This window comes from Schistocerca serialis, chromosome 6 (assembly GCF_023864345.2).
Source record: "Schistocerca serialis cubense isolate TAMUIC-IGC-003099 chromosome 6, iqSchSeri2.2, whole genome shotgun sequence".
Lineage (NCBI taxonomy): Eukaryota > Metazoa > Arthropoda > Insecta > Orthoptera > Acrididae > Schistocerca > Schistocerca serialis.
In genome coordinates this window covers 708,815,880-708,839,694 of record NC_064643.1, presented here as the reverse complement: position 1 = coordinate 708,839,694, position 23,815 = coordinate 708,815,880, and the positions used below count along the sequence as shown (strand labels likewise).

The 23,815-nt window shown below is 42.7% G+C and overlaps 1 protein-coding gene across 1 annotated transcript in view; it reads right to left on the bottom strand.

The window, feature by feature from the left end:
- Nucleotides 1-18,245, bottom strand: part of LOC126484104 (uncharacterized) — an 857,095-nt gene extending 838,850 nt beyond the window's left edge. The window contains exon 1 of the mRNA XM_050107481.1: nucleotides 17,864-18,245. Within this exon, the coding sequence (XP_049963438.1) occupies nucleotides 17,864-17,921 (58 nt within the window). The 5' untranslated portion in view covers nucleotides 17,922-18,245. The remainder of the gene's footprint in view (nucleotides 1-17,863) is intronic.
- Nucleotides 18,246-23,815: the final 5,570 nt, after the last annotated feature.

Below are 23,815 nucleotides of genomic sequence, written 5' to 3'. Positions count from 1 at the left end.
ACCTCTCTTATTACATTAGAGAATAAAATCTCCATCTTTAAGAGACATTCAATGACGTATCTACTAAAACAACAACTATGATAAGCATTGTCCCTGTACGCATTTGTTACCTTTGTACATACTTCCTTCCAACTAGATCTTCCCCATTTCACAGTATTCTTAGCTGGTGCAGTCTAATTACATTTCATTTCACCAGAAATCACTATTCAGAAAACATATATTTTGTACAACTATAAATTCTTTTTATACCTGCCACTATGATAATTGGTATTATTGTCGCTATCACTGCCGTTATTAATATTATTACCATCAGTGGTAGCAGGGGCAGTAGTATTAGGGCTATTCAGAAGGAAACGTCCGATCGATTACGAAATTGAAACCACAGCGAAAATCCGATAAAGCTTTTCACAGATTTATGGGGTAGTGTCTCTCATATGCCGATCGATGGTGTCACGTCTATCTCTTCAGTTCTGACCGCACAGTGAGTGCGTAAAAATGCCTAGAAAATAGTGTCTCCTGCCAAGTATGAATGCCTGGGAGAGATTTCGCCTGATTTAATGCAGCGCACGCAACGAAACTGTAATGCATTTCCTTCTTCATGCCAATTCTCGGCCGCAAACTGATAGTGCTATGAGGACACCCCCACAGCGTTTTCGATGGGACGTGTTTGATTACCCACCAAATAGGCCGGACTTGGCTGCATTTGATTTTAATCTCTGCCCACATGAACTTCTGACTATGAAAAGAACATTTTAGCACAGACAACAAACTGCAGATCAGAGTAGAGAACTGGCAGGAAGCGCAGGTGGCTGCTTTCTATGATCAGTATTCCCAACTTATGCCACCCACTACTGATGTAGTGCCCCTGTATATTATCCTAATTACTCTTGGCGTTTCGCTGATTCCCGTAAGAGTTGCAGGGATCACTGACCAGCCTCACCTTAATTATGTATGTGTTGTCAGTACTGTCGGACATGTCCGAAAGAACAGATACCACAGATATAGGTCATTATTCTTACTTTCGCCGCTGGTAGCTGAGTGGTCAGCGAGGCAGAAGTCGTACCTTTCGCCCCGGGTTCAGTTCTCGGCTGGGTGGGAGATTTTCTCCGCTCAGGGACTCGGTGTTGTGTTGTCCTTGTCATCATCATTTCATCCCCATCAACACGCAAGTCGCTGAAGTGGCGTCAACTCGAAAGGCTCGCACCTGGCGACCGGTCCGCCCGACGGGACGCCCTAGCCACACGGCATTTCCATTTCCATTGGTCTTAATTATGTTGCTTTAGAGCTACTTACTAAATTAAAATTATAATTTCTCAACAGAAAAAAGATTACTTGTAATTTACCATGATTATAGTTTATGTCCTTATAGAAAGGACAGCTAGACACATAATGTAAGGATACAGGCTCTACAGGTAAGATACTGGGTTAATTAAGCAGCTTAATGTGAATACTTCCTATCGTGATACCTAAAACAAATTCTTCCCGTTGTCCTTTATATCGCCAGTTAAGAAATAAATGCCAGACTAAAGAAATAAATTAACGAATTACAATTATATTGGTTAAAATATAATGACTAGCAAAATGTTGATAAAAATTTTACTTGCTAAGAGAATGAATTTATTGTCAGAAAAAGGCTTGCGTTGTTGATCCGCCTCCATATTAGTTATATTCCGCATTGAAATAACAGCAATTAGTACCCAGTGGCAAACCTTATCAGGCCGAATAGGTACGTTAAACAGTTATCCGTTGTTACTGCCGTATGTAAATAGGTTGGGCAGCTTTACGGATTTCCGAGGATATAAAGTAGCACTTGTCGTGGGAAACTAATCATTGGGAAAATATACACTACACATCCAAATCTGTCTCGTCTGTGATGCAGAATTCCGATTTGATTATCATAGAAACAAAGTGCTTCAAGAATCGCTAAAGAAAATCTCAACTTATTAATGAATAATACCCTTCATTCTGTGCAATGATTCAATTAATGTCTATTTGACATAGTTTTAGGTTCTTGATTACGTACTCACCTCCCTGAATAAAGTAGTATACTCAGAAAATGGTGGGCCGTTTCAGCCATTATTACTTCTAAGTCATCATCATAATGAAAGAAAGAATGAGGGTTTTCACGGCGCTGTTACTGAACACAAAAATGTGTACGAATATCATGGGTAAAAAAAAATCCTCTTCGCAATCCCGTTTTGTGAAGGCACTCATGACGGTTGATTTTAAATTGTTCTGTAGGAGTTAACCCAGCTTTTACAATTTGTGGGCAATGTATTTCATCTCCAGTCTCCACCATAATTAAATGGCCACGGGGTTTTATTTACATCTAACAATTACAATTCAAGACACAACATATATCGCGGAGGAATGGTGCCAAAGGGATACGAATGTGTTTCAATTATAAACATAAAAGTATTCTCAAACTCAACGATAGGTTATCTCATTAAAAAGCCAAAAACAGGGAAAACACTCTTCGCTGTACCAACATTGGAAACAGTATCACCTCTGTTAACGCAAGGATTGCCACGAAAACAACGCCTTCGAACCTATCCTATTCATTGTAGGCAGTCTAGTGTCTTCGACATCACTACGCAGAACGGTGTCATTTGCTGTGATAATTAAAGCGATACTTATCACCATCAGCATTAAACGCTCCTCACAACCTAATTTTGACGTAGTTCTTAACCCTTGCCTATCCTGTAAGAGCCTCTTAATCTCTCCATAAATAAAGTAACCTAAATCCTGTTGAAGCTGTTACTTCAGTGAAGCCATCCTACGACACCACCCCATGACTGTCTCCCCCCCCTCCCTCCCCCCCCCCAACACATATTTCCCTCCGTCATTACCAAATCAGCTATCACTTGATGCTTCATGATGTGTCCTATTAGGCGAAGCATTCCTTTCATCAAGTTCTTCCCTCATTTCCTCTATTCTCCAATTTCATTCAGTTCTCCATATTATTTATTCCATGTACCCATTTCCAGCATTCCTCTGAATCACCACAATCCAAAATCTTCTATTCTCTTGTTGTCTGAACTCTTTGTAGTCCACGTTTTGCCTTCGTACAATGCTAAAAGCAAGGAAAATAATTTCAGATAAGACTTCCTAAGGCTGACGTTTAGATTCAATGTTAAGAATCATATTTTTTTCGGGAATGCTTTCCTTGCTACTGTCACTCAGCATTTTGTATCTTCTCGACATCAACTATCGTCGTTTATTTTGCAGCTGAAATGTTTGTATCTAAACACACACACGCACACGCACACACACACACACACACACACACACACACACACACACACACACACACACACAATCTTCGTCGCGACGACGTAGTCAAACCTTTACATAGTGACAGCTTGATCAGAATCGGATACTGTACATTATAATTATCAAAATATCGAGTGCCAAAATGGAATGGCCAATCCGACAAAATGTCCATACACCCACCTGCCTGAAGGAAAAAGAATCATACATTAACTTCAATACTTCATTAACTTATTGATGCCCGGAATGTGCTGATTATGCACCTGTATTTTCAGCTAATAAGTTTACTAGCAATTGGAATGGCTTTCCCTTAATTTACGTAACTAGAGAATTAGAAACTTCCCTTCAACTTCAAAATTAAATTATCAGGCCACTTAGAAAGAAAAAAACATGATGGTGCTTCCTCAGCCACACTCTTATTGTAAAATTCACATACACAAACATCCAACTGTGGAAACTCTGGTGCAGTACGAACTTCTTCGTATAAGGATGTATACTATTATTTTTGTTCAAAGAACTTTTATTCGCAGGCGCAGTTGCGTTTTCAGTTATATATTACTGGTTTAACCTTGTCAGACCGTCACTTTCGCATCAGTGTGTGGCACAGTTGTCTTCACATTGATTAGCAGCCTGGCACGTCAGAAAGAGGCTACGACTACTGTCTGGCACATTGATCCGAAAATGGCCTTTGTCATAAGTGAAACAATTTATATAAAAAAAAAGTAAAACTGAAATTTCCAGAAACAATAAAAGTGTAAAAGTGGAACCAGGACTCTAATCCGACGTGTCTCATACGGGGCTTCCCAGGCGAGACCTGCGAACTATTTTCAGAGCTTCAGTTATGTGCTTACCTCACTCTCGAAACGGTTTATTCGTCTCGATGTATTTTGGCATTCAGAACTGTTACGTCATACGAATTTGATAAGCAAAATAAATCTATGTCAAATTAAATATTTCTCACCAGATTTTCGTTTGGCTCTGTAAGTATTTTCAGTCCAGTTTTTCAGGCTGTTATCCGTTCCACACTTTGAAGGGGGCTTAGTTATTCTCGAAAGCAGAAAGCGAACAACGACAGTGGTATAACAAAGTACTTTCACGACGAAGTGCTGGTGCTATACATACGGAAATTAGTTTCAGCTTTGTGACTGCCTTCATAACTCCCTTTTAGAAAGATCCCGACTGAAAAGTGTTAGGGAAAAAAATTACCAGACGTGAAAAGAAGTTTCAAAGGACTCGAAATGAGTATTGTAGGGTCATCCCTGTTCAGTATATAGGTTATAAATTGCGTCGTGACAACGAAGGATCTCCTTGATGTCGTTTGCGGGTGATTCTGTGCTGTATTTCAAAGTTACAATACCAGAAAACTGCGCCAAAGAGCACAGAGACTTGCGTAGGATCGCCGGATGGTGCAGGGACGGCCATTGGATCCTTGACGTCTTGAAATGTAACGCATCATACAGAAGTAAGGAGTAAAGTCTCATTGCTCTTCAATTACAATATTGGCAAACAAGCAATAGTAGCAGCAATAACCATAAAATATCTAGGAGTATACATTGTTCGCGCTACAAAGAGGAAGAGCAACAGAAAAAGTTTGTCGAAATAGTTTATGCCACACAGATCCCTCGGATATTTCCTAAGAAATAGTGATTCTTCCATAACATAAGAACCTTTAGAAAAGATTCGTTCGACGTTTTATCGAGTACTGATCATCAGCTTTGAATAATTACCAGACAGGATTAATAGGAGAGATAGAGAAGATCGAAAGAAGAGTAACGCATTCTGTCGAAGGATCGTTGGACAGAAGGGAAAGAGTTACGAAAGTACCCATCGAACACTAGTGAACGGAACATTTATCAATCTTGGAGACGGTTACTGTAAACATATTCGAGATATACCGTTCGAAACGGGCGATTATTCTGCAGTTCAGACTTAAGTGTTTCGTACAGCTTTCATAGAAGCAGATTCAGACTATTTATCGAACTCTCGAATCCTACGTGGGAAAAATGAGTACCTACATCAGTCGGTGCGAGCTGTGATTATTGTAATTTTACCTAAGTGACTATGTTTCCTTTTGTAGGTGGGAATCAAAAAGTATTTTCGCCACAGAGGAGAAAGTTTGCGATTGAAATTTTGTGAAAAGCTCTCGCATCAACCTAAAACAACTTCGTTCTATTATCTGGTAGCCCGTCTCACTATATCAGGGATACGAATTTTCGTATTTCTACATCTACATCTACATTTATACTCCGCAAGCCACCCAAGGTGTGTGGCAGAGCGCACTTTACGTGCCACTGTCATTACCTCCCTTTTCTGTTCCAGTCGCGTATGGTTCGCGGGAAGAACGACAGTCTGAAAGCCTCCGTGCGCGCTCGAATCTCTCTAATTTTACATTCGTGATCTCCTCGGGAGGTATAAGTAGTGGGAAGCAATATATTCGATACCTCATCCAGAAAAGCATCCTCTCGAAACCTGGCGAACAAGCTACACCGCGATGCAGAGCGCCTCTCTTGCAGAGTCTGCCACTTGAGTTTGCTAAATATTTCCGTAACGCTACCATGGTTATCAAATAACCCTGTGCCGAAACGCGCTGCTCTTCTTTGGGTCTTCTCTGTCTCTTTCGTCAACCCGATCTGGTACGGATCGCACACTGATGAGCAATACTCAAGTATAGGTCGAACGAGTGTTATGTAAGCCACCTCCTTTGTTGATGGACTACATTTTCTAAGGACTCTCCCAATGAATCTCAACTTGGTACCCGCCTTACCAGCAATTAATTTTATATGATCATTCCACTTCAAATCGTTCTTACGCATACTCCCAGATATTTTACAGAAGTAAATCATAGAATAAAGGATCCTTCTTTCTATGTATTTGCAATACATTACATTTGTCTATGTTAAGGGTCAGTTGCCACTCCCTGCACCAAGTGCCTATCCGCTGCAGATCTTCCTGCATTTTGCTACAATTTTCTAATGCTGCAACTTCTCTGCATACCATAGCACCATCCGCGAAAAGCCGCATGGAACTTCCGACACTATCTACTAGGTCATTTATATATATTGTGAAAAGTAATGGTCCCATAACACTCCCCTGTGGAACGACAGAAGTTACTTTAACGTCTGTAGACCTCTCTCCATTGATAACAACATGCTGTGTTCTGGTTGCTAAAAATTCTTCAATCCAACCACACAGCTGGTCTGATATTCCGTAGGCTCTTACTTTGTTTATCAGGCGATAGTGCGGAACTGTATCGAACGCCTTCAGGAAGTCAAGGAAAATAGCATCTACCAGGAGCCTGTATCTAATAGTTTCTGGGTCTCATGTACAAATTAAGCGAGTTGGGTCTCACACGATCGCTGTTTCCGGAATCTATGTTGATTCTTACAGAGTAGATTCTGGGTTTCCAAAAACGACATGATACTCGAGCAAAAAACATGTTGTAAAATTCTACAACAGATCGATGTCAGAGATATAGGTCTATAGTTTTGCGCATCTGCTCGTCGACCCTTCTTGAAGACTGAGAGTACCTGTGCTCTTTTCCAATTATTTGGAACCTTCCGCTCCTCTAGAGACTTGCGGTACGGTATTTCGTGATAATATAAAAGGAGACGCCCTCCTTTAAATTTGAGCGTTGTCCTTCAAATGGTTCAAATGGCTCTGAGCACTATGGGACTTAACATCTGTGGTAATCAGTCCCCTAGAACTTAGAACTACTTAAACCTAACTAACTTAAGGACAACACACACATCCATGCCCGAGGCAGGATTCTAACCTGTGACCGTAGCGGTCACGTGGTTCCAGACTGAAGCGCCTAGAACCGCACGGCCACACCGGCCGGCCGTTGTCCTTCGTCAATCATGGTAAGGACATGCAGCAATACTCCACAAGACGACGAACAAAGTGCAGACAGTATCTTTCTACGTGTCTTACCAATAAATATCAGTCTTTGATACGCTATCTGCACAACATTTACCATGTGATGATTCCAGTTGTTCCTAAACGTAAATCCTAGGTATTTAGCGTAATCCATATCATTTAAGTTTGTGTTATTTATCTGTAACTGAAATCTACGGAAATAGTACCCAAGAGGGGGGTGGGGGGGATCTTACTGCATTCTTCAACGTTGTCCGTCTGCGCAGTAAGATGATGTCTCTCATCTAAGCAATTTTGTATTTCATCCTGATCTTCTGAACGCTTTTCTAGACGGTAGACCACAGCTTCCATCTGCTAACCGCCACTCGGTGTAGCCGCGAGGTCTCAGACGTCTTGCCACAGTTCGCGCAGCTTTCTCCGTCGGATGTTCGAGTCTTCCCTCGGGCATTGGTGTGTGTGTTGTTCTTAGCGTAAGCCTAAGTTAGTTTAAGTTACACTAAGCAGCGTGTGAGGCTAGGAATCGTAGTAGTTTAGTCGCATAGAACTTACCATAAATTTCCAATTTCCATCTGATAACTTTATCGGCGGTCAGCTCAGTTTTTATCAGAAATCGTTTATATTGATTAAGGACCGAAGAGGTCCTATATCACTTCGAATGGGAACCTCAGATATAAATTAAGTTCCACTCGGTCTCTGCCCCTTAATTACCTCAAACTGTGACCTTCCTGACAGGAAGTCACGGATCCAGTGGCGCAATTGACAAGTTGACCGTCAGTAATGTTAGTCAAGGATTTTGATGATCGAGTATGTCGTAGATGGACCTGTACTGAGCCACTAAGTTAGAGGGTTTTCGTCCTAAGGTCCCTAGTTTAAGAGAAAATCGATGCTGAAGTTTTTGCGCACCTTGCTACCCGACCACTCGCTACGGTAAATTGTGCCTGAGTACTTCCTCTTTTCCTTCAGTTTCATCCTGCAGAATATTATTACATGGTAAATGTCATGCTAAATTATTGAAAAATATTAATTTTTGACTTTGTTATTTTCTTAATAAATCAATCATCAATAAATCAAACGTTCTTCAAATGTGTGCTCCGTTTGTGGTTCGTAGTTGATATTCCAAACATTTGGACAACTTCCACTTGATTCTGGGTAGGGCAAACACGGCAGGCATGACTGAAAAGCGTGCACCTAGACCGTAAAACATATCTGACCCAGATGTACCCCACTTTGACAAATCGGTGATGTTTGTTTTTACAAACAGAAGAAAATTCTAACTGCTCACAACTTGCTCAAGACTAATGGAGGTGTTCATACTAGTGAAGATTATATAAAATGATATTCTTTGTTTCTGCCTAAGTTGACTGTATCTGCTTTCGCAGTAATCATCAAATACGTGTGACTCGCATCGGAATTGACCGAAGAAAGAACACACTCTTTGAATTCAAACGAACTGTGTTTTCTGGTATCGAGTCTGAAACATCCATGTGCCTGAAAGGCAGCAATTTTACTTCTACGGCAGATACCATTCGGAATTCTGTTCTAGCACGGCAAACAGTAGCGCCTAAGACGATCCTGCAAAATATTCTACAACAAACGGATTAAACATTTGAAGAACGTTTGCTGCAATGACTGAGTTATTAGTGATATTACTACCCCGAAAAGACTTCTTTTCAATAATATAGCATTTTGCTATTTAATAATATTCTGTGCCATGAACAGGAGAAAAAGGAAGTACACGGGCAGGATCTGAACCTATACCGCCAGCACTACAGCCAGGAATCTTAACCACTGACTCTCTTCCGCGTTAGTAAAAACTGCATAATGCCACAGGTACAGAAGGTACGTATTAAACTTAAATATTGATTTCTTCGGAAAATACGGGCCTACGCACGAAGAGCCACTAGCCAGGTGCTGTAGACGGGTATCTCTAAAACATACTTAAGACTCTTTAAAATCGGTGATTAACTGGTCTGATTGTCTCCTTGTGAGGCGATACTCCATAGCATGCCATTTGTTTACAGACGCTGTGTCAGAAGCATTCTGGACGTCTAGAAAAATGGAATCAACTTGAGATCCTTGTCTATAGCACAGATGTCTTCGTTTGATTAAAGAGACAGCTGTGTTCCTCAACAACCGTATTTTCTTAACCCATGTGACTGTGAATGAATAGATCGTTTTCTTCAAGGTATTCCCTAAAGCTGGAACAATATATGTGGTCCAAAGTCCTACTACAAACTGATGTTAATGATGTGGGTCTCTAACTCTCAGCGGGTTACTTCTATTCCCCCTCTTTTGTAGCGCTGGGAGCGAGATGTTGAATATGATTGCAAAAAATGGAGTAAAAAATTGTTCATATGGCTCTGAGCACTATGGGACTTAACATCTGAGACCATTAGTCAGCTACAACTTAGAACTACTTAAACCTAACTAGCCTAAGGACATCACACACATCCATTCCCGAGGCAGGATTCGAACCTGCTACCGTAGCAGTCGCGTGGTTCGGGACTGAAGCATCTAGAACAGCACGGCCACACCGGCCAGCTAAAAATGGAGTAGTTCCATCAGCATATTCAGATAGGGGGCTAACTGGTTACACTCTGGACCAGAACTTAAGGTGCTTCGATCTGATTACTACCCTTTGTATATATATCTCTTAAGTTCCAAAAACGTAAAGTTCGAGAGTTTACAGCGATTTAGTGACACCTTTCCACATTCGAGAACGGAATAGTAAAGCACGGATATGATGGTAGTACCAGAAAAGCTTTTGTCACGGACTGTGACTTTTTGGATTATGGTTGCTGGTGTGGTAAGTAATCATGTGACTACAAGCTACTGCGTTCAGTACCACCAGATGATTCCAAATCTCTCATTCACGCCAAATACGTTGTCACAGACCTCTTACATGAATAGTCTGGCACGTGCGTCGTTTCAGAACTCCATTGCCACTTATGAGTTTTACCAGACTCGAATAGGGGCTTAATGAGGATAAGCGTACTGCGTCTGTACTTACACTGTCTTGTATATTCCTGCAATAGCCAAAAAAAGGCACGCCCTAAAACGCTGCAAGGAGGAAAGAAAAGGCACGCTAAAAAGACAACTAGAGCGACAACTGATGGTATCCGAAGGAAACATAATTACGTCGCATGTGTCACTACTTCGTTACGGCACACAGATTCAGTCCTCACTCAGATGTAAATAACGCAAATTTGTAATGAGAACACAAATTTCCCTTCAGTTATAATTTACGATTACGGCATTGCGCTGAGAACGCGTACGCTCAAACGTATGTTGGCATTCTCGGCAACTACCATGACGTTTTCCATACCATGTTTCATTGCCTCCGTGGCTCTCTTATCCAAGACTGACAGTTCTGCCAATTTTGTCAGCTTGTAGAGTCAATACTTCATCGAGACACAATCACAATAACGTAACAACCCGACTCTCCTTTATATGTTGATTCGACAAACTGTATGGCAAGCTGTCTCCACATCGACTGAGTACTCGAAGTAAAGAAAAAAAGAGATTAGCGTTACGACGATAAATTAGTCATGAGACACGCAGCGTAAGCTGTAAGACAAGAAGGTGGATTAAGGAAGAAGCTATGAACAGTCAAAGAAGCTACTTAATCTGTTACCTGAAACTGTACGGGAATTTCACAGAAAAATCTCACTCTGTAGGTGATAAATTTAATGCCACTCCTGCTGATGCGAGTCAGTGTGTTTGTCGTAGCGTCACGTCTGTCTGGATTACCTGTATTACTCTAAATTATGCCCAGGCGCTCTCACGGAGCTAGAACTAATTTACTGCGTTGAGGAATGGCGCATTTCTCTGAAATGGATTTCTTTTCATTGTTCTTTTTCTTAATATGAATACAGGTCAATGAAAAGTATACTGTCAGTTGAATAAGTACGAACAGCTGTCCAGGATGCGTGAACGTGATTTGCTCTCGGGATATTTTTATTTCTGTGAAAATCAGCATACTTCATTATATTGTGGATATTGGTCTAGATAACTAATGAGAAGTTCTCAAGTTCAGAAGAAAAAGTTTAGATCATTAGTGTATCCGCCGTGGCTGTACCTCAGGATTGTTTTCGTGCAGGTTTCACCTTGTGCTTGCTTTTCGTGCTATCAAATTCGAAGACTCCGTAGAAGCCGCTGTGGATGCGTCTTCAACTTTCTCCAATGTGTTGGTAGAGGTTGTCGTCATATGACGACTAATGCTTCTCGAGATTTTAGCCGCTACTATTCGGAGGGTGTCTACGAGTTTTCGGGAATCACATTGTCACGTCCTGTTTGCTGTAGATGTTTGTAGGATGTCGATCAGTAAATTGCCGAGAACAATTTGCCACAATCGATACCAGTTAATGGAGATTTTCACATTGACGAGGATTCCTGTAAGTTATCAAGAGTTAGCATCGGCGCCTAAAAGAACGTCAGTTATAAATCTCTGAATGCTGTATAAAATATTCTCGGTATTCTTGCCACGTCAGTTCTGGATAAAATCTCGAGCTTTCGACGATTACCTCCATCGTCATCGTCAGGAGCTGACTGTCTCTACTGCTGCTATGGTAGCCTCTATATAGCCCGAAGACGGCTTCTGATTGGTCGGATTCTGATTGGTCGGCGATTACGTGCTGCTGTCTCAGACGGTGTCACTGTGTGCGCCGGTGGCGCCACCGCTTCCGTTTAAACGTAAACCTTGGAAGGAACGTCTCTGCTGCTTCTCTGCATCAAGCGCTCGTTTCCACGCACAGCTCAGATGGTATCCGCTATCGCGGTTAAAGTTCTTTTGGCTCATTCTGATTTCAACAGCCTCCTTAATAACAGAATCCCAGTACGTGGAGGCATGGGACAGAATTTTAGTTTCATCGAACAATATTTTGTGTTTGTTCGTGAGGCTGTGCTCCGCAATTGCCGATTTCTCAAGCTCTCTATTTTTAATGTGGCGTTGGTGTTCTGCACAGCGGTCGGAAACGGTACGAATAGTCTGACCTATATAATTGCTTCCACACTCACAGGGTATATTATAAACACCGGGGACCCTGAGGTCGAGATTGTCCTTAACAGGGCGCATCATCTCCTTAATTTTCTTAGGAGGACGAAAAATCGGTCTAATACCACGTCTACGCAGGACTCTTCCTATTTTGCTGGAAATTGCGCCACAAAAAGGAAGAACCGCAATCGGTGTTTCATCCTGTGAGGTTGCAGCATTATCACGTTTCCTTCTTTTGGAGAACGCTGCCTTTACATAGCGTGCACTATAGCCGTTCTTTCGGAACACGTTCTTTAGGTGATTAATCTCGAACCTTAAGTGGTACTCGTCAGAAACAGTTTTGGCTCTATATACCAACGTGTTCAAAACGGCTCTCTTCTGAGCAGGGTGATGGAAACTCTGTGCGTTAAGATATAAATCGGTATGCGTCGGCTTACGGTATACAGAGTGGCCAAGACGCCCGTCCGTCTGTCGTTGTACTAAAACGTCTAAGAAAGGCAGTCTCCCTTCCTTCTCCATCTCGACAGTGAACTGGATGTTCGAATGGATGCTGTTCATGTGTTCAATGAATTCTTTAAGAGCTTCTTCGCCGTGTGGCCAGATCATAAATGTATCGTCAACGTAACGATAAAATAAGGACGGACGGAGGGGAGCCGAATTTAGTGCACGTTCTTCAAAATTCTCCATAAAAAAGTTAGCCAATGATGGAGACAACGGAGAGCCCATTGCCATGCCGTCTGTCATTTCATAAAATTTATTACCATACAAGAAGTAGGTGGTCGTCATCACGTGCCGGAACAATTTTATAGTTTCAGGAGGAAAGAGATCCGCCAGCATTTTCAAAGTGTCCTCCACAGGAACTTTTGTGAACAGCGACACCACATCCAGGCTGACTAAAATGTCATTAGGACCAACTCTAATATCTTTGATTTTCTCAATGAACATCTGGGAGTTTTTGATGTGATGTTCACACCGGCCAACTATAGGAGTCATCAACTTTGTTAAGTATTTGGCCAGCTTATAAGTAGGAGAACCAATTGCACTGACAATAGGTCTCATGGGAACATTATCCTTATGGAGCTTCGGTAGTCCGTACAACCTAGGCGGTCGAGGAGCTCGGACTCTGAGATTTTTTGTAATATCGTCTGGAAGCCCGGAATTCTTCAGTAACTTCATGGTTTTTCTGCTGTACGTCAAAGTTGGGTCCCGTTTAAGACACTTATACGTACTGTCCTCCAACAGTGAAGTCATTTTTCTATGATATTCGGTAGTATTAAGGACCACGGTGGTATTTCCTTTGTCAGCTGGTAATATGACAAGATCTTCATCCTTCTGAAGTAAACGGAGCCCCTCCCTCTCCTCTCTACTAATATTAGACCTGGGAGGCTTAGCTGAGGCCAAAAAGCGACTGGTAACAAGTCTCACTTCGTCGGCGTCGTCCTGTGCAAGATGCCGCACAGCCTGTTCTACTCCACTGATAAGATCCACGATGGGTATAGTACGTGGTGTAGGAGCAAAGTTCAAACCTTTATTAAGGGCCGAGATGGCTCCTTTGTCCAGCACGCACTGTCGTCAACCTATCGGGCAAGAACCTGGACAAAGGAGCCATCTCGGCCCTTAATAAAGGTTTGAACTTTGCTCCTACACCACGTACTATACCCATCGTGGATCTTATCAGTGGAGTAGAACAGGCTGTGCGGCATCTTGCACAGCACGACGCCGACGAAGTGAGACTTGTTACCAGTCGCTTTTTGGCCTCAGCTAAGCCTCCCAGGTCTAATATTAGTAGAGAGGAGAGGGAGGGGCTCCGTTTACTTCAGAAGGATGAAGATCTTGTCATATTACCAGCTGACAAAGGAAATACCACCGTGGTCCTTAATACTACCGAATATCATAGAAAAATGACTTCACTGTTGGAGGACAGTACGTATAAGTGTCTTAAACGGGACCCAACTTTGACGTACAGCAGAAAAACCATGAAGTTACTGAAGAATTCCGGGCTTCCAGACGATATTACAAAAAATCTCAGAGTCCGAGCTCCTCGACCGCCTAGGTTGTACGGACTACCGAAGCTCCATAAGGATAATGTTCCCATGAGACCTATTGTCAGTGCAATTGGTTCTCCTACTTATAAGCTGGCCAAATACTTAACAAAGTTGATGACTCCTATAGTTGGCCGGTGTGAACATCACATCAAAAACTCCCAGATGTTCATTGAGAAAATCAAAGATATTAGAGTTGGTCCTAATGACATTTTAGTCAGCCTGGATGTGGTGTCGCTGTTCACAAAAGTTCCTGTGGAGGACACTTTGAAAATGCTGGCGGATCTCTTTCCTCCTGAAACTATAAAATTGTTCCGGCACGTGATGACGACCACCTACTTCTTGTATGGTAATAAATTTTATGAAATGACAGACGGCATGGCAATGGGCTCTCCGTTGTCTCCATCATTGGCTAACTTTTTTATGGAGAATTTTGAAGAACGTGCACTAAATTCGGCTCCCCTCCGTCCGTCCTTATTTTATCGTTACGTTGACGATACATTTATGATCTGGCCACACGGCGAAGAAGCTCTTAAAGAATTCATTGAACACATGAACAGCATCCATTCGAACATCCAGTTCACTGTCGAGATGGAGAAGGAAGGGAGACTGCCTTTCTTAGACGTTTTAGTACAACGACAGACGGACGGGCGTCTTGGCCACTCTGTATACCGTAAGCCGACGCATACCGATTTATATCTTAACGCACAGAGTTTCCATCACCCTGCTCAGAAGAGAGCCGTTTTGAACACGTTGGTATATAGAGCCAAAACTGTTTCTGACGAGGACCACTTAAGGTTCGAGATTAATCACCTAAAGAACGTGTTCCGAAAGAACGGCTATAGTGCACGCTATGTAAAGGCAGCGTTCTCCAAAAGAAGGAAACGTGATAATGCTGCAACCTCACAGGATGAAACACCGATTGCGGTTCTTCCTTTTTGTGGCGCAATTTCCAGCAAAATAGGAAGAGTCCTGCGTAGACGTGGTATTAGACCGATTTTTCGTCCTCCTAAGAAAATTAAGGAGATGATGCGCCCTGTTAAGGACAATCTCGACCTCAGGGTCCCCGGTGTTTATAATATACCCTGTGAGTGTGGAAGCAATTATATAGGTCAGACTATTCGTACCGTTTCCGACCGCTGTGCAGAACACCAACGCCACATTAAAAATAGAGAGCTTGAGAAATCGGCAATTGCGGAGCACAGCCTCACGAACAAACACAAAATATTGTTCGATGAAACTAAAATTCTGTCCCATGCCTCCACGTACTGGGATTCTGTTATTAAGGAGGCTGTTGAAATCAGAATGAGCCAAAAGAACTTTAACCGCGATAGCGGATACCATCTGAGCTGTGCGTGGAAACGAGCGCTTGATGCAGAGAAGCAGCAGAGACGTTCCTTCCAAGGTTTACGTTTAAACGGAAGCGGTGGCGCCACCGGCGCACACAGTGACACCGTCTGAGACAGCAGCACGTAATCGCCGACCAATCAGAATCCGACCAATCAGAAGCCGTCTTCGGGCTATATAGAGGCTACCATAGCAGCAGTAGAGACAGTCAGCTCCTGACGATGACGATGGAGGTAATCGTCGAAAGCTCGAGATTTTATCCAGAACTGACGTGGCAAGAATACCGAGAATATTTTATACATAAGTGCCGCCGCGAAAAACTTCGTTCTCATCTCTGAATGCTGTATGCACAGTCGAACTTAAATACTACGTTAGAGCCAGAAGAGGTTACGTAGTTTAAAATAATGATTGAAATCAATATCGGTCGAACTGTGTAATCATATTACTCATTGTTTTCTAAATCTGGCGGTGGATAGAGAGATTGCCCCGACAATTACCAATGTTCCTGAATTCAGCAACCCAACGAACAAGTCATATTAGCATCCTGTAGAACACTGGGTAACAGTGTTGAAGAGACATAGGTAGTATAATGCTCTTCCCGCCACTCTTGTCGACTTTCAAACTCATAGCCTGCACGTTTTCTTCAGCAACTATCCAAGTTTTCTCTCAGGCTCACTGCGTCACGTTGTAGTACTCCCATCAACGCATACTCACCATTTCCGGAATTAGAACCTGCGGTCTTAGTTTAGGAGCCAAAACCGCTGACCTCTGAACCACGAAAGTGGATATTTGAGCGATTCCAGAACTGAATGTTAGAAGAAGTGTTCTGTAGAGTAAAGTAGATACGAACATACTCCAAGGGTAGGTAGCATTCCTTTATGCTTTACATGTAAAATAGCGAACTATATTTTTCATTTCCGACTCTTAAGAAAGTACATACTCAAAATTTCATGGTGATCGTCGTCTGGAGCTAGCTGTTTACTGTCTGTATGTAGTAACAAATTTACATATGCATGTTACGCCTTAACGCATTGTTCCGTTAGAGATTTACATGAAGAGTCTCGCTAACAAAGACCATAATGCCCGACTGACTGATTTTTGCGCTTATCCATGTTTTTACCCGAATACTGATTGTACTCGCCGTTATTCACTTTTCAAATTACCAACCGTACGTTGCCTTAAAATTCTATTATTACTTTCCGAAGTCTCTACAAAAACAATGAACGCTTGGCGTGATGGTCAAGTCCAAACTATTGAGAGAGTTTGGGTATAGCGAATATCATCCATCTTCATTGTAATGTCTTGATTAACGTCCTGTAACAATGGCTTACGTAGGAGTAGCAAGAACACATGTTCTACAAATTATTTTATCTCGTCGGAGCGCTGCAGATTCATTTGGACTAATGGTACATAGCGTTTACAGTCCTTTGTGGGAGTGTTACATACGTTTCTATTTTCTGCTTTCTCTAAAACGATTCTCGTGTACAGTAAATTTTCAAACTCCACTTACCAATGAACATCACGGGAAGAATGTTACTGAGTTGTGGTTTTAATTAGTGCGACGTTGTGTAATGGAGGTACCATTTCCCTGTTGTAGTAGAACTGGCGTAAGACACGGGATCCAGTGGGAGGGAGGCAGTAATTTCCACATTTATAACTAATTAACTGATACGTAGGAGGCAAACTTAATGTAGGCAATGAATGGACGAAGAAACCTTGTAATGTGGCACGTGAGAGCGATATCTGTCTGTACCTCAACAATGAAAACTGCTAAAATGTATGTAAGATGATTCTGAAAATGGTAATTATCAGCCTCACTCAAAATTACAACAGATGCAGAAGTGTGCTACGTTTAATTTGTTTCTTCTTATAGCACGGAAATGGTAAGTTCTCGTTACTTGGGTTGCCATGTAAATCATTAACTTCTTTGAGTTTTCTAAATGAGGAATGAATTAGAACGAAAAATTTCAAAATTCTAATTACGGTTATCAAACAATATGTCTTGGTTTTATTGGTAGTGCATGTCCGTGCAGTAAGTGTTTTATAAGTATGGTTGTAGATCTATAGCAATTACGAGTACCAAATAAAATATACTAAGTTCATGCGACCTGTGAACGAAATCGACGAACTGTTCAGAACTACGGTACGTTACTGAAGAGGTTACCTAAACTGCTTGTATGTTTAAGCACTATATTAGTCAAGTACTTCAGGCGTTAGCAGTGTGACGTTGCTTGAAATATATCGGCAGTAGTTTTCGATAATATTACACATATCTTTCAAATAAATTATTAATGGTGTACAATAACTTCTCACTGCTTTTGCGTCGTGATTAACTTACCATCAAGGCACGTGTGAAGTGCGAAGACAGCGATGAACACGAATACCAGCCGTGTCATTCTTCCTGGTTCTTGTTCCCTCTCGACTGTCTACAAATCCTCTGCAGTAATATACACACAATCACTCTCCATGTTACTTTAAAAATTATCGTCAAAACTGCGTTCCGTTTGTGACACACGCAAGCACGGCTGTTATCTGCTGTTAGCGGTTCCTTCGCAGACTGCTTCGCAATTATCAGATAGGCTAAACGAAAATCTCAGTGTAGTACGGGGCTACACTCTATTTTTGCACGTGGTAACGCGATCGCGATCACCATGCTAGTGTGCAGTGCTCCAGGTCCGTGAGTTTATGACGTTGCATATCCAACCTGCGTCGAGCGCCCCACCTTGGTGAGCCGGGTGCAGAAGCGCAACTGAGGCGCCGGTGGATTCCCGCTGGTCGCCAACTGGCCGGCGCATGCGCAGTGGCTGGGGGATCCCAGGCGCGAGAACGCAGTGGATCCTCACGCCTCGCAGCGAGAAGCGCAGGCGGGAATCCCTGCCCCCGGATTGTTGCTGTAACCACGGCAGGGAAAACGCTGCAATATCATTCAAGTACTCTTACGGGGAGGTTTACTATCTTTGGCCGGTAAAAGGCATGTTATTTGAGACTTTTTCTGCTCTGGATGTGTTATAAATATCAACGTCAAATTTGGTCAAAATGTTTATTGATATTTCCTCTACAAACTGGAATTTTTTCGACCAGAAATGTCGAAGAGCGAAGGCGGAAGTGCCGCCGGAACGAAACAAAGTTTCGATGTAGATCTCCACGCGCGGCATGTCACAAGGTCAGCCGGCTCGTCTGAAATCAAAATTGAGTTGACGTTAGCGAAGTCTACAAGATTCATTAGGAGTTGTACCTCGCTTAAGTTGTTTGGACCATAGGAAACAAAATGGCGACCATTTGAAAACAATTGGGGTTTGTCGATTTTTTGACTTCGTCGGCCGAGTAAAAATATTTATAGATGATGGATTTTGTTTTAGCAGAAGAGCCAACACCGTGTTACGAGTGGAGGCCGAAATGCACTCGTTTTAGCTCACGCAGGCTGGCGTGAGGAGGGAAGAACTATACTGACGTGAGGTCTGGAATATGACAAGGAATGAGAATTCAGAAAGCGGACGTAATTAATTTGATACTTAACTTTAATCCATTAATGATAAACGTCTCTCTTGACGGTACATGATTCACAATATTATCTGTTCAGAACACATTCTTGAAATAATTATAGTAACTGAATATGGCGCCTTGCTAGGTCGTAGCAAATGACGTAGCTGAAGGCTATGCTAAACTGACGTCTCTGCAAATGAGAGCGTATGTAGCCAGTGAACCATCGCTAGCAAAGTCGGCTGTACAACTGGGGCGAGTGCTAGGGAGTCTCGCTAGACTAGACCTGCCGTGTGGCGGCGCTCGGTCTGCAATCACCTATAGTGGCGACACGCGGGTCCGACGTATACTAACTGACCGCGACCGATTAAAGGCCACCACTTGGCAAGTGCGGTGTTTGTCGGTTACACGACAATGGATATGAGTAAAAGTGATACAACTCCTAGACAATTTACTTATCTTCGTCGGAAACAAAGAATCGTGCCAATCGGTTCAGTATATTTGAAGTTACCGTACCCCGCGTTAAAATGAAAGTCACTCCGAGAAAAACGCGTTTGAAGCTTTGACTACATGTAAATGCAATATTATGCAACGTACGTTCAATCTGCTATTCCAGGTCCATAAACTAGTCCTTCCTCTCCCTCATAGATGGCGTTATGCTCGATCTGGGCCATCCTGCGCTGCTCCAGAGCCACTCGTACGGCCGGTGACAAGCAATTTTCGGCCGCTTGAATCCGGTAGTCATCCGAATGCTTGGCGAACTACGTCGAATAGAATCCCAGGGTGACGTCCATCGTTGTCAAAGTCTTCAGAATTGCTGAATACCCTTCGTTGAAGCTGCTCACTGCCACGAAAGTCGCAATCTCCACAGTCTTCGCAACAGAATGCAAATGCTTGGGGGATAACTGCCAAACACACGCGTTCAAACTTTCATTTGAATTTAGTGTATTTCCTCCCAATCACCGGTACAAGAACACGTCCTCCGAAAGCAAAAACTAGTCCCTGAAAAAGGCTGATTTCAGGCAGGTGCATTGGTTTGTTCAACTGCGAATAACAAACATTTCCGTTCCGTATTCGGAAATTCAGTGGTGGATTCTAAACACTTTTATGGATCCAAAAATGCAACTTAAAAAAAATCGATTTTCTGAACCAAAAGATTTAAATCTCCCCTTAACACAGTACCGTCGTATAATCTGAAGCACTTCCTCCAATGCACGTTCGGAGTGTCGAAGGATGAATGGTCAACCCTAAGGGATGCGAGAGCAACGACCATCCGAAGCAAAGTGTGTAGTGGACATGGACTCTAAAAGGCATCGTTCTTGTGAAACAAAACTAACTGCACTCCTGGAAAATGAATAATTAACATTCGTCGCCCCAGCAGGGGGACATTTTATTGACACATCCCTGAGGACGTATACAACACATGATAACACAGACAGAGCCATACGAAGACGAGTACAATCAAAAGAGTGTGCAAAATGTGCCATGTAAAATCTCTTCTTGCAGCAATGCAGACTGCAATACTCCCATGGAGACGATCGTAGAGGTGCTGAATGTAGTCTTGTGCAATGGAGTGCCATGCAGTTTCCAGCTGGCGCCTCAGCTGGGCCAGAGTTTGTGCCTGGCGTGAAGACGGTGCAAGATGATGTTTCATCCCATCACAAACACGCTCAACGGGGGACAGACTGGGGATCGTGGTTGCCAGGGTAGTTGACATACACCATAAAGAGCACGTTGAGTGGCACGGGATACATATGGATGTGTATTGTCCTGTTGGTAGCACAATAGGTTGGATGATGGTATGTTCAATGTAGCCAAGATGATCACCAGAGGAGTACAGCCAGTGTACGATATTGCTCCCCACACCATGATGCCAGGTGTTGGCCCTTTGTGCCAGTGTCGTATACTCTCCTGATTTTCGCTCTCACCTGCACGACGCCACACATGCATACGAACATCACTGGCAACAAGGCACAAGCTACTCTCATCACTGCCAGCCGCTGTGGCCGAGCGGTTCTAGGCGCTACAGTCTGGAACCGCGCGACCGCTACGGTCGCAGGTTCGCATCCTGCCTCGGGCATGGATATCTGTGATGTCCTTAGGTTAGTTAGGTTTAAGTAGTTCTATGTCTAGGGGACTGATGACCTCAGAAGTTAAGTCCCATAGTGCTCAGAACCATTTGAACCATACTCTCATCAAAGTCCTTCCACAAATGCCTATCGTGACACCACTGGCGACGGGCTGAACGATGTTGCGGGACTGTAGCTGCAGTCATGGAGACGGTTGCGAATTGTTCTCGCTGATACCCCTGGCGCAGGGGCTCCCAACAAAATTTTCTCGAGCATCATTGGTACTTTGTAATGTCACAGTATCAAGTACCTAGAAAAGCCAAATTAAGAGTATTTTTATACGTTTTCTATTTTTGGTACTTAGAAAAAACATTGACATTATTATTATTGAAAAAATATTGAGCTTAAAACTTTTTCAATAAAGCCATCATTGTTATTGTGGCAACGACCTTCCGCAGTGGTTATACCGGTTCCCGTGAGATCACCGAATTTAAGCGTTGTCGGGCGTGGTCTGCACTTGGATGGGTGACCACCCAGGCCGCCGTGCGCTGTTGCCATTTTTCGGGGTGCACTCAGCCTCGTGATGCCAATTGAGATGCTACTCGACCGAATAATAGCGGCTTCGGTCAAGAATACCATCATAACAGCCGGGAGAGCGGTGTGCTGACCCCACGCCACTCCTATTCACATCCTCCACGGAGGATGACACGGCAGTCGGATAGTCCCGGTACGTCACTCGTGGCCTGAAGACGGAGTGCTTTATCATTGTTATTGTTAAATTTTTGATTATTGCTCAAAATCTTTGTTTTCAAATCTGCGTGTTTAGTATAACAAATGCATTATCTTCCTCTTCATCTCCAAGCCTATCTCGTTTTAACGAACCACTTTTTAACCAACGGTCCATTTTTAACTACGCGAACTGTTGTTGGTGTTGTGGTCTTCAGTCCTGAGACTCGTTTGACGCAGCTCTCCATGCTCCTCTATCCTGTGCAAGCTTCTTCATCTCACCAATACGTACTGCAGCCTGCATCCTTCTGAATCTGCTTAGTGTACTCATCTCTTGGTCTTCCTCAACGATATTTACCCTCTACGCTGCTCTCCAATACTAAATTGGTGATCCCTTGATGCCTCAGAACATGTCCTACCAACCGATCCCTTCTCCTAGTCAAGTTGTGCCACAAACTTCTCTCCTCCCCAGTCCTATTCAATACTTCCTCATTAGTTACGTGATCTACCCATCTAATCTCCAGCATTCTTCTGTAACACCACATTTCAAAGGCTTCTATTCTCTTCTTGTCCAAACTATTTATCGTCCATGTTTCACTTCCATACATGGCTACACTCCATACAAATACTTTCAGAAACGACTTCCTGACATTTAAATCTATACTCGATGTTAACAAATTTCTCTTCTTCAGAAACGCTTTCCTTGCCATTGCCAGTCTACATTTTATATCCTCTCTACATTGACCATCATCAGTTACGTAGCTCCCCAAATAGCAAAACTCATTTACTACATGAAGTGTCTCATTTCCTAATCTAAATCCCTCAGCATCCCCCAATTCGACTACATTCCATTATCCTCGTTTTGCTTTTGTTGATGTTCATCTTATATCCTCCTTTCAAAACACTGTCCATTCCATTCAACTGCTCTTCCAAGTCCTTTGCTTTCTCTGACAGAATTACTATGTCATCTGATAACCTCAAAGTTTTAATTTCTTCTCCACTGATTTTAATACCTACTCCGAATTTATCTTTTGTTTCCTTTACTGCTTGCTCAATATACAGATTGAATGACATCGGGGAGAGGCTACAATCCTGTCTCACTCGCTTCCCAACCACTGCTTCCCTTTCATGTCCCTCGACTCTTATAACTGCCATCTGCTTTCAGTACAAATTATAAATAGCCTTTCGCTCCCTGTATTTTACCCCTGCCACCTTCACAATTTGAAAGAGGGTATTCCAGTCAACACTGTCAAAAGCTTTCTCCAAGTCAACAAATGCTAGAAACATAGTTTTGCCTTTTCTTAGTGTAGCTTCTAAGATAAGTCGTAAGGTCAGTATTGCCTCACGTGTTCCCACATTTTCTACGGAATCCAAACTGATCTTCTCCGAGGTCGGCTTCTACCAGTTTTTCCATTCGTCTGTACAGAATTCGCGTTAGTATTTTGCAGCCGTAATTTTCACATCTGTCAACGCCTGCTTTCTTTGAGATAGGAATTATTATATTCTTCTTAACGTCTGAGGTTATTTCGCCTGTCTCATTCATTTTGCTCACCAGATGGTAGAGTTTTGTCTGGACTGGCTCTCCCAACGCTGTCAGTAGTTCTAATGGAATGTTGTCTACTCCCGGGGCCTTGTTTCGACTTAGGTGTCTCAGTGCTCTATCAAATTCTTCACGCAGTATCATATCTCCCAATTCATCTTCATCTACATCCTCTTCCATTTCCATAGTATTGTCCTCAAGAACATCGCCCTTGTATAGTCCCTCTATATACTCCTTCCACCTTTCTGCTTTCCCTTCTTTGCTTAGAACTGGGTTTCCACCTGAGCCCTTGATATTCATACAAGTGGTTCTCTTTTCTCCAAAGGTCTCTTTAATTTTCCTGTAGGCAGTATCTATCTTACCCCTAGAGAGGTAAGCCTCTACATCCTTACATTTGCCCTCTAGCCATGCCTGCTTAGCCATTTAGCACTTCCTGTCGATCTCATTTTTGAGACGTTTGTATTCCTTTTTGCCT